This window comes from Danaus plexippus (genome assembly GCF_018135715.1).
Source record: "Danaus plexippus chromosome 13 unlocalized genomic scaffold, MEX_DaPlex mxdp_15, whole genome shotgun sequence".
NCBI classification, from domain to species: Eukaryota; Metazoa; Arthropoda; class Insecta; order Lepidoptera; family Nymphalidae; genus Danaus; species Danaus plexippus.
This window is the reverse complement of record NW_026869849.1, coordinates 5609102-5622363: the sequence shown is the minus strand read 5'-3', so window position 1 is coordinate 5622363 and position 13262 is coordinate 5609102. Positions and strand designations below refer to the sequence as shown.

The 13262-nt window shown below is 30.0% G+C and overlaps 2 protein-coding genes across 4 annotated transcripts; both read left to right on the top strand.

Moving 5' to 3' along the window:
- The first annotated feature begins 1539 nt into the window (after nt 1-1539).
- On the top strand, nt 1540-11460 carry LOC116770244 (serine-enriched protein). Of its 3 annotated transcripts, none has more exons than XM_061527870.1 (8): nt 1540-1802; nt 6276-6469; nt 6541-6676; nt 7736-7853; nt 10397-10554; nt 10621-10752; nt 10876-11058; nt 11278-11460. In XM_061527870.1, exons 2-8 carry the CDS (start codon nt 6282-6284, stop codon nt 11440-11442), a joined length of 1080 nt encoding a protein of 359 aa, XP_061383854.1. In that variant the 5' UTR covers nt 1540-1802; nt 6276-6281; the 3' UTR covers nt 11443-11460. The 3 variants fall into 3 exon arrangements, with proteins under 3 accessions (XP_061383854.1, XP_032517531.1, XP_061383855.1); XM_032661640.2 differs by lacking the exon at nt 1540-1802 and adding an exon at nt 5807-5929; XM_061527871.1 differs by lacking the exon at nt 1540-1802 and adding an exon at nt 5807-5929 and having other exon boundaries at nt 11282-11436.
- Nucleotides 11461-11836: 376 nt separating this feature from the next.
- Nucleotides 11837-12303, top strand: LOC116770095 (uncharacterized). The gene is made up of 2 exons (XM_032661448.2): nt 11837-11857; nt 11902-12303. The coding sequence occupies exons 1-2, from the start codon at nt 11837-11839 to the stop codon at nt 12301-12303; spliced, it is 423 nt and encodes a 140-aa protein (XP_032517339.1).
- The last annotated feature ends 959 nt before the right edge of the window (nt 12304-13262 follow it).

Below are 13262 nucleotides of genomic sequence, written 5' to 3'. Positions count from 1 at the left end.
TGTCTTTGGTTTCGCTGTTTATAAATTATTTATAATATATATTAATATTTCAAGGGCGATTTTTTAAATACTTCTATTAATAGATATGTGTACCCATACGAGACTTTATTAAATTTTATTGTTAATGAATTTATTTATTTATACCAAGAGCCCTTTGACATATACTTAAATATAAAACTAGATCACATTTCATGTCAAGACACCACTGAATTTTTAAATATCAATTATAAAATATTTCAACCCTCAACAATTCTCTGTCAATTATTTAGAACAAATCGTCAAGGTATTATCGATTAGGAAAATATTTTTTACTTACTTACGTAGTTCATCTGTATAATTAAAGATCTTACGTGGAAGTACTGTTACACCCCTAAGAGGATCAAAACTGAAGCCTCCAATTAATACCTCAATCGATGCTTTCTTTCAGATCCTTCTTGATCTTTATTGAAGTCTATTCCTGAATAAACTTCAACTTAATACTATTAGGTGTAGGATGTAGGTGTAGGATAACATCTTAAATCTTAATAAATAATTATTTTTATGGCAAATATTATAAATTCTTATAATGCTACCTACTCTGTCTATCAGCAGCCTATATGCCAATGAATTGAAAAAGGTATGAAAAATGATATCTAAGATTTTCGCGAGTACACATTTAAAGAAAACTAAAATTGGATACTATGCATTTTTTATTATTATTTTATATTTACATAATCCTGACGGGTTCAAATATAGCAACCGTGATTACGGGCAGTCGGCACACGAGATGAAAGATTCTCATTTCGTCATAATATTTATTACAAAATGCAAACGCTGTCATTAGCCTTTCGTATAACCTAAAGTTAATGTAATTTATGACCACTATTCGTATTCTGAAATATAGCCCTATAAATAAATTATCTAGATTTTCTCGTTTAACATAATCTATGTTTTCCAATATATTTACTTTTTACATATCCAGTCATGATTGATTACGCTACTTTTTAATCAAACGCCATCTCGTGATTTTTTTATAAACAAAAAAGTCATCTATAATAATTCAAATGACTTTGTACCGCACTTCTCAATATAAGTACCTTAATCATTCCATTTCAACACTCCAGATGTCGTTTATAAGAAAATATATATTGAATAAAAATATTAATATATTTCGCAGTCAATTCTCCTAAAAAATATAAGGGCGACTTTATTTAATGCTATTTCTATTGCATCAATAGCAAAAAATTACAGTTTTGATTAATTACACTAGAAAAATTACAACATAAGACATAAGAGTGATCAATTTCAACAACTAAAAGCATCAAAGACGTATTATACGTATCAAAACTCTTATTATAATAGTAAGTTGTTCATTCATTTTCCCTTTATTATATGCATATTACAATGAACTTAATCGCATTAATTGGGATCCATTCATTAAACATAGTCCATTGAATACCCACCGGCTCTGTGGAGCGTGTCATATTGATGGCTATTCGGAGCATGCGCGTGGATTTGGTAACGCATGCGTATTTCCATGTCGACCTTGTGTACATCAAACACCTAGTTTCATGTTGTAGAATCTGTCAAGCCTTAATAATAAGCTTTTGTTAAATTAAATATTTTAAACTGCTAAGCAGCAAATTTAGAGTACATAGTTCAGACAGTAAAACGTCTGTTTTATAGAATTTTATTCATATGAAGTTGAAGTCCTTGTTGAAAATTGTAATGTATGTCAGTGTGTCGCTTCATTAATTTTTTGGAGGTATTCGAATTTTAAAAGCAATTTCATCAAAGCAGCTTTAAAGAGTTTCAACCAACAGGTACGTGTTATGTTTACTTATTATCATCTGTTAGAAATATAGATGTGTAAATGAGACGCGTGGGCGTTACTCCAGACGTTCTGCGTGGGTGGAGCATTTTAACGTCGTAGACGGTTCAGGGATAAATAAGGACAAGAGAATTTTATTGGTCAACAATCTTTTGAAAATTTACAAAGAAATGTTTTAAGTATGATCCAAAGTCATCCAAAAAAAGTAACGATTTATTTAATGCTTAGTTTAAGTTTTAATATTAACTCAAACGAATTTTACATATGTTTGAGATAATTTTTATGAACTACTTTTTAGAAGTAGGTATATGTAGTTTCATTAAAGTGTAACGTATATCATAAAATCAATAATTGTGATATGTATTTTCGGGTCGGTGCTCCTGTCCTACATTCTGCTAGGGATACTACGATAACGATCTATGCCACCGACACTGAAGTAATAAAACTAGCTCGGAGTTTCCACAACACGTCATATCACTGTTAAACTTATTCGAAACCAATTACAACCCATACCAAAATCAAGTTTTTTCAAGTTTTGTAAAATTCTTTCGTTATAATTTAAAAACAAAATCAAGTATCTATTACCAGAAGAGGGATATAAATTTTATTTTAGTAATAAAACTAAATTACCTGACTTAATTGAATTTTAATAAAAAAAAAATGTATATATATTTATAATAGAGGCCCTAACGTTGAGTTTTTCTGTAATTTGTATAGAATTATGGTACTTCTTATTTCATTTGATATGCTAACCACTGTGGTCACGTTGAAAAAAAAATGCATTGGAAGACAAATTTTATAGCAAAGAAAGTTTTAAATGTCATTCATAGATATTTAGAAATCAATTTTGCCTAAACTGGTTCAGGTTTCTTATCTTAAGGCAAGAGGTACTGCTTCTAGGCAAAAGTATAATTAAAAAATTTACAATATACAATACAATTTTTATAAATGATTCTCATTATTAACTTTAACTGAGAATCGAAATTAATGGACACATATTTTAATGTCCGTCTTTAATATGAATAACCTTTTATTACTGAAAGTCATAATTTCCAGTAATCTGAGCATCAACTTTTCTTTTTTATTACCTCTCAAGAACTATTCATAAATCTTAGTGTTTATCTGGAATTTCTAACGTCATTATCTGTATATTTATATGAAAACTCTTTTACGAATATTCTCATGTCAATTTCAGCAAACGTTGAACGAGGTCCTAAAATTTGTAATACTAAATCAATCATTACAAAAATTCAATAATATCAAAGAAGTCAATCAATAATAATTAATTATATGCAAATACATAATTTCGGTGTTTCACAACTGCTTTAATAAGCATATGTACAAGTCTATAGTTTTGGAGATAACTTCGTTTGTTTTTTATCTCCACTTTACCATTACTAACATTTATTTACTAATGTAAATTAAATACTAACATGACGTGATAACAGCTTTTATAAAGTAATCAAAAGGTTACCGAAACCGTTTCATAAAATTAAAGTCGAGATGAAAGTGAAAACGTAGATGAAAATATTCACTTAGTCTTGTTTTTAGTCATCTATCGCCAACGATTTCTTAATGTTCTCAGCTACTGATCTAAACATGTGCAGACCGCGATAACTGTGTCTCGAAATCTTTCAAAATGATTGCAGACATGACATTTCATATCTTCTAAAAAAAAAGACACAACGAAATTTTATATGCACTAGGTGATCTTAAAAGATGGTAGATCCTAACTGTGGTCAAATTACTACAGCTCGAATATGGGCTAGCTCGACCGGGGAAGTACCACCTTCTTTGGCAATAGAAGTAGTCTTTATTGGCTGCATTTCGTCTCATGAGTAAGAGGGCCGGTCGCCCTTTCCCTATTCCCACCCTTTCCTGCTCTCTCTCTATTCCCATATTTCTCTCCTTCCTCAACAACCAAGGTCGACAACGCATCCACAACATCTCTTATGTTGCAGATGTCTATGCGCAACTGTGACTACTACCCATAAAGTAGACCCATGAAAAAAAGAATAGCACTCGAATTGGATTCGAATAATTTTTTTTTGCCTTCATTCATGTGGTTCATAACTTTAATTAAAATATTTTCCAAGATGTTCTGTCAGTGATCACTTTCACATGCAATAACCTTATAAAGTAAAATATTGTATGTCCCAAAGTAGGTATTTTCAGAATACATATTTATTGTCTCCAATTCTGAAGTGAAATCACTTTTTAATATATGAAATAGGCGTAAGGTGATTAACAAAGGCAATAAATAATGTTAAATTTTTAGGCAACACAGAATTCATCCTTACTCATCAGGAAGACAGATGTTAGCTAATTCTAACTTTATCTTTTAGACGAAAGCATCTTTCACATGTGATTTTGAATTGCCTTGGAATGGTAACAGTATCATTGCTTTCTATCTGTAAGAGAAATATTCTGGCCCACATGTATGGTATAAAAAAAAATGTATTGAAGAAGTTTAATTCAATTGAATAATAGTGAAAATTATTGAAGTCTATTTTACAATAATTTTGGACCGAATATGAACATTAAAATGTCAAATAAGTATAAAAGTAAAATTAAAAAAAAAACGGATTTTTTATTAGGACTAACACAGAAAATAACTATTAATTAATTACATGCAATAAAAATAAATATTTTAATCATCCTTTCAATGAGGAAAAAAAATAAATGTTTATGAAAAAATATTTCATATTTGAATCTGTGTCATTTAAAGAAAATTAGACTACTTTTTTCTTCCAAATAAAATTCCCTGTTCTTGCTTCACCGAGTAAGCCTTATATAGTAAGTAGTATATAGCGGAACACATGTATAACCACAAACTAGAGCAAAGTAGTTCAAAATTTAAAAATTAAAAACATACATATATAGTCACTTGTAAAACTAAATCTTACACCATTTTAAATATGTAAAATTTATTCTTGGGAATATTTCTCGTTTTACGTATAAAATATTTTTTGATTAAAATCACATATATATAATACACGATAAAGACCCTTAAAACTTTTTGTTTTATATAATTATAAGCATACTTCTAACAACATGCATACATAAACATACTTCTAACAAATGCCAAAATTTTAACATTCCGATATCAAACATAAGTTCTAATTTTGAGAGGAAAAATTGTGTAGTTTATAAGATAGTGTATTAAGCTTCCAAACTATTTTTATTGTTAAAAACTTTTAAGTTGCTAACATTCAATCTAAAAAAAAGTTTTAATATATTCATTTAAATGAAACTAATATTTTTCGGATATACTACGCATGATCACGGTTGCTGAAAAGTAACCGAAACGTCGGGAGTATGTAGTTTTAACCAAAAAAAAAGCACGCTTAGTATATCCGAAAAATATTAGTTTCATTTAAATGAATAAATTTCGCGAAAGTCTCACATCTCATTTTACTTTATTGTTTTCTTTTTTGCAATAAAAAAAATATGTCATTGTATAATTTTTTAGAAAAATTAAAGTCAGTTTTCATGACATTTAACCATATAAAACTATGATACAAAAGTTAGATTTAAATGCATAAATACTTTATATTAAAACATGAAGAATATGTATGAGAAGAAAATTTCATACATAATGCAGTAAAGCAATAACCATCATAAAAGCTTTTAATTATAATTTGACTACCGCTATCTGTTTCCTGCAGCGTCGGTTCCTAGTTTATTTGTACTATGGTACAATTAAAATACTATTAAGCGATAATATTCTTTAATTTACAAAATATATATTCAAGTAAATATAAGTATATTGATGTTTAATCAATTAAGTATTCATTAATTTTTTATTAATTTTTTATTATTTTTTTTACTTTCATCTATCCTTTTTTTAATCTAAATATGTCTCAACTCATTATTTATTTGAAGGAAATTTCTTTAGTAACACTCAATGTTAAAACATTTTGAGAAAAACTTAGACCAAACACATTTTCATCACACCGCGACTCGCATCCCCTTCATTTCCCCTTGCCAGTCGTCGCTAGAATTTCGGATTGGAAAGTCGTTCAATGAAAATAGCTAATATTATATTTCTGAAGTGTTTTATTAATTCGATACATTAAAATGGATATTACAATGACCCGTCATTTCAGCTTAGATGAGGTAAGCATATTAAAAAGAAAAAAAATATTCTTTTTGAATTTGACGACGTATCCGATTCCACAAATATATTTGAAAATGTATGTGCCCCAAAATTTTAAATGTTTTTATACGAAAGCCATATTTTATTTGAATATAGTGGATTGTGGAACTTGATATCGATTGCAATAAATCCCTCTTTCTCTCTAACAAATGAAATGTGAGAGGGATTATATTACAATGATCTTCTGATTTATTGGCTGATAAACGAGAACTACATATCTAAATTGAGATCATTTGATAAAAATATTATATTTATATCAATGCTTAACTATAAAACATTATAATTTTTTTTTTCATTAAATTATAGTCGTCAATGAGAAGTGGAGCGTTAGTTGCAATGGAGGCGGAGCCGGACCTCAGTACTTTTGAAAACAAATCCGGACTAGCTGAAGATATGAAGTTTCTTGCCTCTATGCCTGAGCTCTGTGACGTCACATTTCTTGTTGGAGATACTCGAGAACCAGTATGTGCAGTCAAAGCAGTATTGGCAGCTCGTAGCAGGTAAATTTCATAACATTAATCAACTTACTTTTTTTTTATTACATAAAGTCAAAAATAATCAATAATTACAGAGTTTTCCAAAAAATGCTTTATCAAGCTCCGAGTCCACAAAGAAAAAAAGAACCAGCTCCTCGGGAAAATAAATTGAGATTATTTTTAAAGAGATCATCTGAACCTCTTCTTAATCTTCAGAATGCAGCTCAACAGGTACAATTATTTTTTAATTACAGTTGATTCGATGTTCAACCTTTCTACATTTACTAAGAACGTAAAATTGTTCAATCGCCATAGACTGCATTGTCACCTTTCATTAATTTCAATGAGAATTGAAATACTGCGGCATTAACAAAAATGTATTTAGTAGCATCTTCTGGTGCTATACAAAAATTAGGAACAACAACCAAATGTTGTAAAGGCTATTTACAAGAACAAAACTTCACGTAGAAATTTTCTCGTTACCTTTATAGAAAAAATTTTTTCACTGTTTTTGTGTGAAAATGATTATAAAAGGTAAAAACTTAAAGTCCATCTTTACTATGTCCATCTTTTACTGCAGAGATCGACTTTCGCGCAGCAATTGGCCCCAATTCAAGAGGTAATTCAAAATTGACGGTGTTGTAGGATTTTATAAATTTTTTCGATGTTCATATGTACATTAACCATTTATTTCACAGTTTACAGTAGCATCGAAATCTTTGAAACAATATTTCTTTTTTAAGTAGTACACGTGTTTTTCGTTTATTGATTAATAAAATAAATATAATTTTGTAGTCCAGATATTTTTTTAACTACTCTCAAATATGGCGAGTTCTTTTTGTAATTGTTCAAAATTCACCACTTTTCAATAAATGTTATAGTTATCATTTTATCAATTACGGCACTTTAGCATGTTTTAAACAAAGGTCTTATTTTACACAGCACATCTATTTCTAATTTAAATTAAGCTTTGTTTAATGAGTTTATTGGTTTTTGTACGAATATTGACATAATGGAAATCGAAGCCAAACAGTTACACAACATAATTTTTTACCTTTAAAAATTTTTGCAAATTTTTATGTGATTAATTTTTATTGCCTTTTTTTTTGATATACTAGTGACGAGACCACATGTAAAATATTTCACTTCTCTTAATAAGTTCATAAATTTAGGTACACTATTTGCTCTTGTAAATATTTTGAAACTAATTATGAATGTTGTGAATTTGATTAATTTTAAAAATCAAAAACTATTTTAATAATCTCATTATATGGTATATTTTACCAACAGCCTTCTTCACAACAGCATCAGACTCTAATCATAGAAGAATTTGAGCCTGATGTTTTTCGTCAGCTTATCGAATACATTCATACTGGCTGCGTCACACTACAGCCCAGAACATTGTTAGGTGAGTCATATTAAATAGATATATAATATCTGTTATCTGAGGCTGCATATTATTTCTATATTTAATTACAGAGTTAGAATAGATGTTAAAAATTTATTATTTCAGAATATTTTATAAAACTTAAAAATTTCATTATAAAAACAATATAATATTAAAGTATTTAGTATTTTTTTTATGTTAAGAAGTCATAAATGAAAGTAAAAATTGCGCCTACAGCTAAAACAGGTCAACTCTTTACTACAGTTGATGATCTATTTCTATAGGATTCCAATTTGCAAATACAAGCAAACCCTCTGTGTGGAACTCTCAACAATTATTCTTTTTTTTTTTTTCACCACATCGAACGTTTTTCCCTACTTCGGGAATCTGCTAGACCTTACTGAGTCGTAACTGAGAGTTTGGAGTAATTACTATATTTTCATTCACGGTAAATAGGTATTTACAACTATTACAAGGGCTATTCGTTCATGTCATATTCTGATCGGTCTCCAGCCTGTAAATATTTTTAGAAGGTGGCATTTGTAGAACGATGAATCTTATCATCAATAGGCCATTTAAATATTATCAAGTATATACTTGATAAATACTTTTAATACTTTAATATCTTGCCTGAATGATAAACTCTTGCAAGTGACGACACTAGTTTTATACATTATTTAAGTATATTTTGAAAGTAATTACATCCTTATATTTTTATAGATTACTTTATTATTCCATTTTTGTTCTTCCACAAAACCTTAAGTACGGAATCAATGATTCTGTTCAATTACTAAATTGTCGTTTAAATGGCTCAATGAATATTGAGAGCCTTTTATGATCGACTAATTGCGTTATCGTCTAGCCTATACCAGGTATTAAAAACTATAGGCGGTGTATTTTACGAAATGATGTAAAGAAAATATTATATCGGTGGCTTTTATTAAATGTAAGATAAAATAAATTTAATAATATTATAGCGACACAGTTTATATGTGGCATATAATTACTGTTGTATTATAGAGATTCAATATTACCAAGTACGCTTCTATCTCTTCATAAATTTCCGATAGTAAAGTTCTCTGTGTCCCAGAAACACTTTATGACGAGTCATATAATATAGAAGTATATTCATTGTCAAGCATTAAAGTCTATAAATAAAATGAATTCAAAATCATTTTATCTCCAAAACAGAATATTCTAAAACGTATTATCTTGATAGCTCGTGCATAAACAATAAGTCTTGGTTCTGTGATACAAATCCAGAAAAGATTATTGGATATAAGAAATCAATGACACAATTATTCCATTTCAATACGTCAAAGTATTATCGTCTCGAAATAAATGTAAAATAGAACTCCAATATTTTACGTGCTTTCAGTATATTTTCGAGAAAACGGTATTAATTTTATATAAAATAGATTTTTTGTTTTTTTTTTCTAAACAAGATTAAGCCAATTATTATAAAATACATATTATGTCTACTCATTTTATAGGTATGCTGATATTTAATTACTTTTATATATAAAACTAAAAATTACGTGTTTACCCAATATATAGGAATTTATCTGTGATGAGAAGAAATTGAATTTCAACATAAACATAGTGATGTTACATCTAACAAGACTCAATTAGTTTCTAATGAACTTATCATATAAACTTTCTTCGGAAGCAATTTCCTACTTAAATTTCAAAAGCTCTATTACTCTAAAGGTAACTAAGTTTGTACTAAGTGCATTCTGAGATACTAGAAACTGTACCTAGTTCAAATTATATTTAATCTTTTATTTCATCACAAAAGCTTGTACGTTCAATAAAATATAATTATCAAACGGAAACAAGACGTTATATAACATGAATATGTCAATGAGATAATCGAATTATCTGCTTTATTCAGTCGTATTAAACCGATATAAAACATTTTACTCGTTTGTTATTTATATTCACATGACAAAATGTAAACGACACTGTCAATTGGAAATGTTAAATTTGCTCCTCAATTGCTTCATAAATTTGGTCAGCCTTTGTTAAAAAATTTAAGACAATTGTTTTGTCCTCTTTTAACAATACCACTTTGTGACCGCCAGTATCTATCAAGTTATGGTCTTTGAATACTAATGCCTTATATCGATTTATTGAACAAAACAGTCGACCATTGTTTGGTACTTGATGTACTCTATCGCGATTTTACTTCAGACCTTGATAAAGTTAATAATTCCTCACAATATTTGAATTGAATATGTTAAGTCTTTTCTCAGTTTTTTATCTGGATTTATATTCTATTTAGTCTTTTTATAAAAAGCATTTGTTCTCTTTCTACAAAGCATTTGTTGTTGGTTTTGTTGAGAACAAAACGAGAGAGAAGAGCTCTATATAAATTATTTAGGTTTTGTTTAATTTCAGTGGTTATTATTTTAATATCCACTATAATTATAATAACATGTTAATATGTGCCTTGAACAATTCTTGTAAAATGCATTTTATAAATAAGGTATATTAAATCTATTAATTCCTTGTAACCTTTGCTTAGGTAAAATGATAAATAATTTTATATCTATGTTTTTTAGGAGTAATGAACGCAGCCGATTATTATGGTTTGGATGAACTACGCCGCGCCTGCGCTGGTTTTGTCCAATGCTGTATCACTGTTGATACGGTGTGCGCTCTTCTAGCATCTGCAGAGAGATACATACAGTACAAATGTACCAAGTCTCTGGTTCAGAAGGTAATTATAACACAATATGAATGCAATATTTAGGTTTATAAGATTTTTACTCTATTTTTGTTATAGGTACTAGAGTTTGTAGATGAACATGGCAATGATGTGTTGAATTTGGGTTCATTTACCCTGCTTCCACAGCATGTTGTCAGGCTAATTTTGGCACGAGATGAGCTCCGAGCAGACGAGTTCACTAAATTTCAGGTTAAATTTATATGTATTTAATATAATAATTATTTCTTTGTTAATTTATTTTATAAAATAAATTAAACATGTGACCTTTTAACGATCAAATATTTTTTATAAAATATAAAAATAATTTTTCAGGCTGCACTTATGTGGAGTAAAAAGTATTGTGATACAAATCCAAATATGATTTTGAAAGATGTTATCGGAAATTTTTTAGAATATATACAATTCCATAAGATTCCAGCAAATGTTTTAATGAGAGAAGTACATCCTCTGGGATTGGTTCCCTACTCTATCATTATGAATGCTTTAGCTTATCAGGTTCGTAAGACTAGGTTATTTTTTCATAATTTTTGCTAGATCACAGAATTCATATATTATATTTTATTTTGAGTGTTTATTTGTTTTACCATTATACTAAAGTTATAACACAGTTTTTAAAATTGTATTGAACGTAATAAAACAAGGTAAATATGCTTAAAAATATCTGCATGCATAATAATTATATTCTGTGGAGTGCTGAAAACACTAATGTTGCAGGCAGACCCGGCCAGCGTAGATCCAGGCAAACTCTCTCCTGCGCGAATCCGGCGCGCTGGCCGTTCTATGTCCGTTCAATCATCGCTTGACCCCTACGGCTCAAACACCACCCTTTCCTCGACCGGATCTAGCGATGGTCCATCTTCAGACTCTCGGCACAACTAACGCGAGGGGAACGTCCCCCGTCCCGCGCCTGATCCCGTCCCCGGACCCTCCACTGCACCAACCGTACCAACACCAACACCTGCAACAGACAAAGATAAACCTCCTGAAAAACTAGGTCTTTTCTCCTCAATCAAACGTGCAGCTAGCAAGAAATTTGCTGAGCGCCGATCTCCAACACCCAAAACAAGAGAACCTCGATCAAAATCAGACTCAATTAAGCATGCCGCTTTGACAAGACAGATCTCTGAGACAGTGGCAGCCTCAGGTGATCCAACTTTTGAGCGTTGTAGACCGAGAAAACGTGATAGCGAAACAGAGTTTCCAGTGCGGAAATCAGCTTCAGAAGTTTCCGAAAGTTTTCCATTTGTGAGAAGAGCGCTGGCAGAAATCGAAAATGGTCTTAACTATTTTAGACGTTCGATAACTTCAGATGCAACGGAAACAAAAACTCCAACTCAGAGAACTGAACCAGTGGTAGTGGTTGCAGCTGCTGAGGATGATACACCAGTATCACCTCCACCACCGATGAGCCTAAAAGAACGCCGTGGATCCCGAGGCTCTCCATGTGCAAATCTTCCGCCATTAATGTTGCCACCGACGACACCTGAACCTTCACCGGGTCATTTATCGCCGAGTCGGATTTCACCACAACGACCAAAAGAACCATTATCTGCACCTGCGATTGGACATCCCCCAAGACGAACTCGAACCAGATCAGAAATGCCATCACAACCTCCACCGCGTTCTCCAGAAACACCAAGGCCAGCGTCTGTTTCGCCAAAACATACTTTTGCTTTTAAAATTGTTCTGAAGAAAGTAGAAAGCACTCCGAATACTTCATTCGATATACCAGAACAATGAGAGTACCTCCTCTAAGCGCGGCCAACAACCGGTGGTGGAGTACTCGAGGTAAAAACGCGCTATTCTCCGATTTATAGTAAAAGCTAGCATAGTTTAGCTAATATACTTGAACTCTTTGCTTGAAGTTAACAACTAAAAAATTGTTTATTTGGGGGGCAATTATCATTTAATATAAAAAAATGAATGTTTAAAAGCATTTTATATTTGTAATTTATGCTTTTACTGCTAAATTAAATGGTCCAAATATGACCATTAGTGAAGCAGTAAATATAAAATATAATAAGAGTTGCATAATTATACATGTAATATAATTTTAATGTGAACACATTTATATGCATGACTTATCTTAACGTATGTGCATTATATATATTAATGTTGGTGTTTGAAATTAAAATAGGAATATCTTAACATTTAATGATAAATATAAGTTATTTGATAAGAATCCTTTTATATTAACGTGCCTGTAAGTGTAAATCACTAAGCTCAGTTTTCTACTAAATTTCTCGTCACAAAGAATCCTGAATGCGTTTGTGCGTGAAGCGTTTGTGGTTAGTATGTAATTTTATACAATAATTTCATGATTGATGTATTCTAAGTGTATTTTCGATGTTATACAAAATGTCTGATGTTAAATTATTTTTATAAGGTGTATGTAGAATACGGATATGATTATAAATGTTTTAAACAATTAGATTTAAGGAACTTTTCTTTCTCTACAGTGAGTTCTTGTTTTTCTTAGTACTTATCTTACATTATTTTGAAACTAATTAATCGTTTAATAAAGACACTACTGTGAAATTCCTGTGATCTCTGTTTAAGTCCATTTCATTTTTATAATTTATTTTCTTAACTACATCTGCATTTCCTTTACCATGATATAATTTGTAATATCTTTTAAATTTCTTTCAAAATTAAAACAAATATTCTACTTATAGGTATACATAGCTTTCCATGTACCA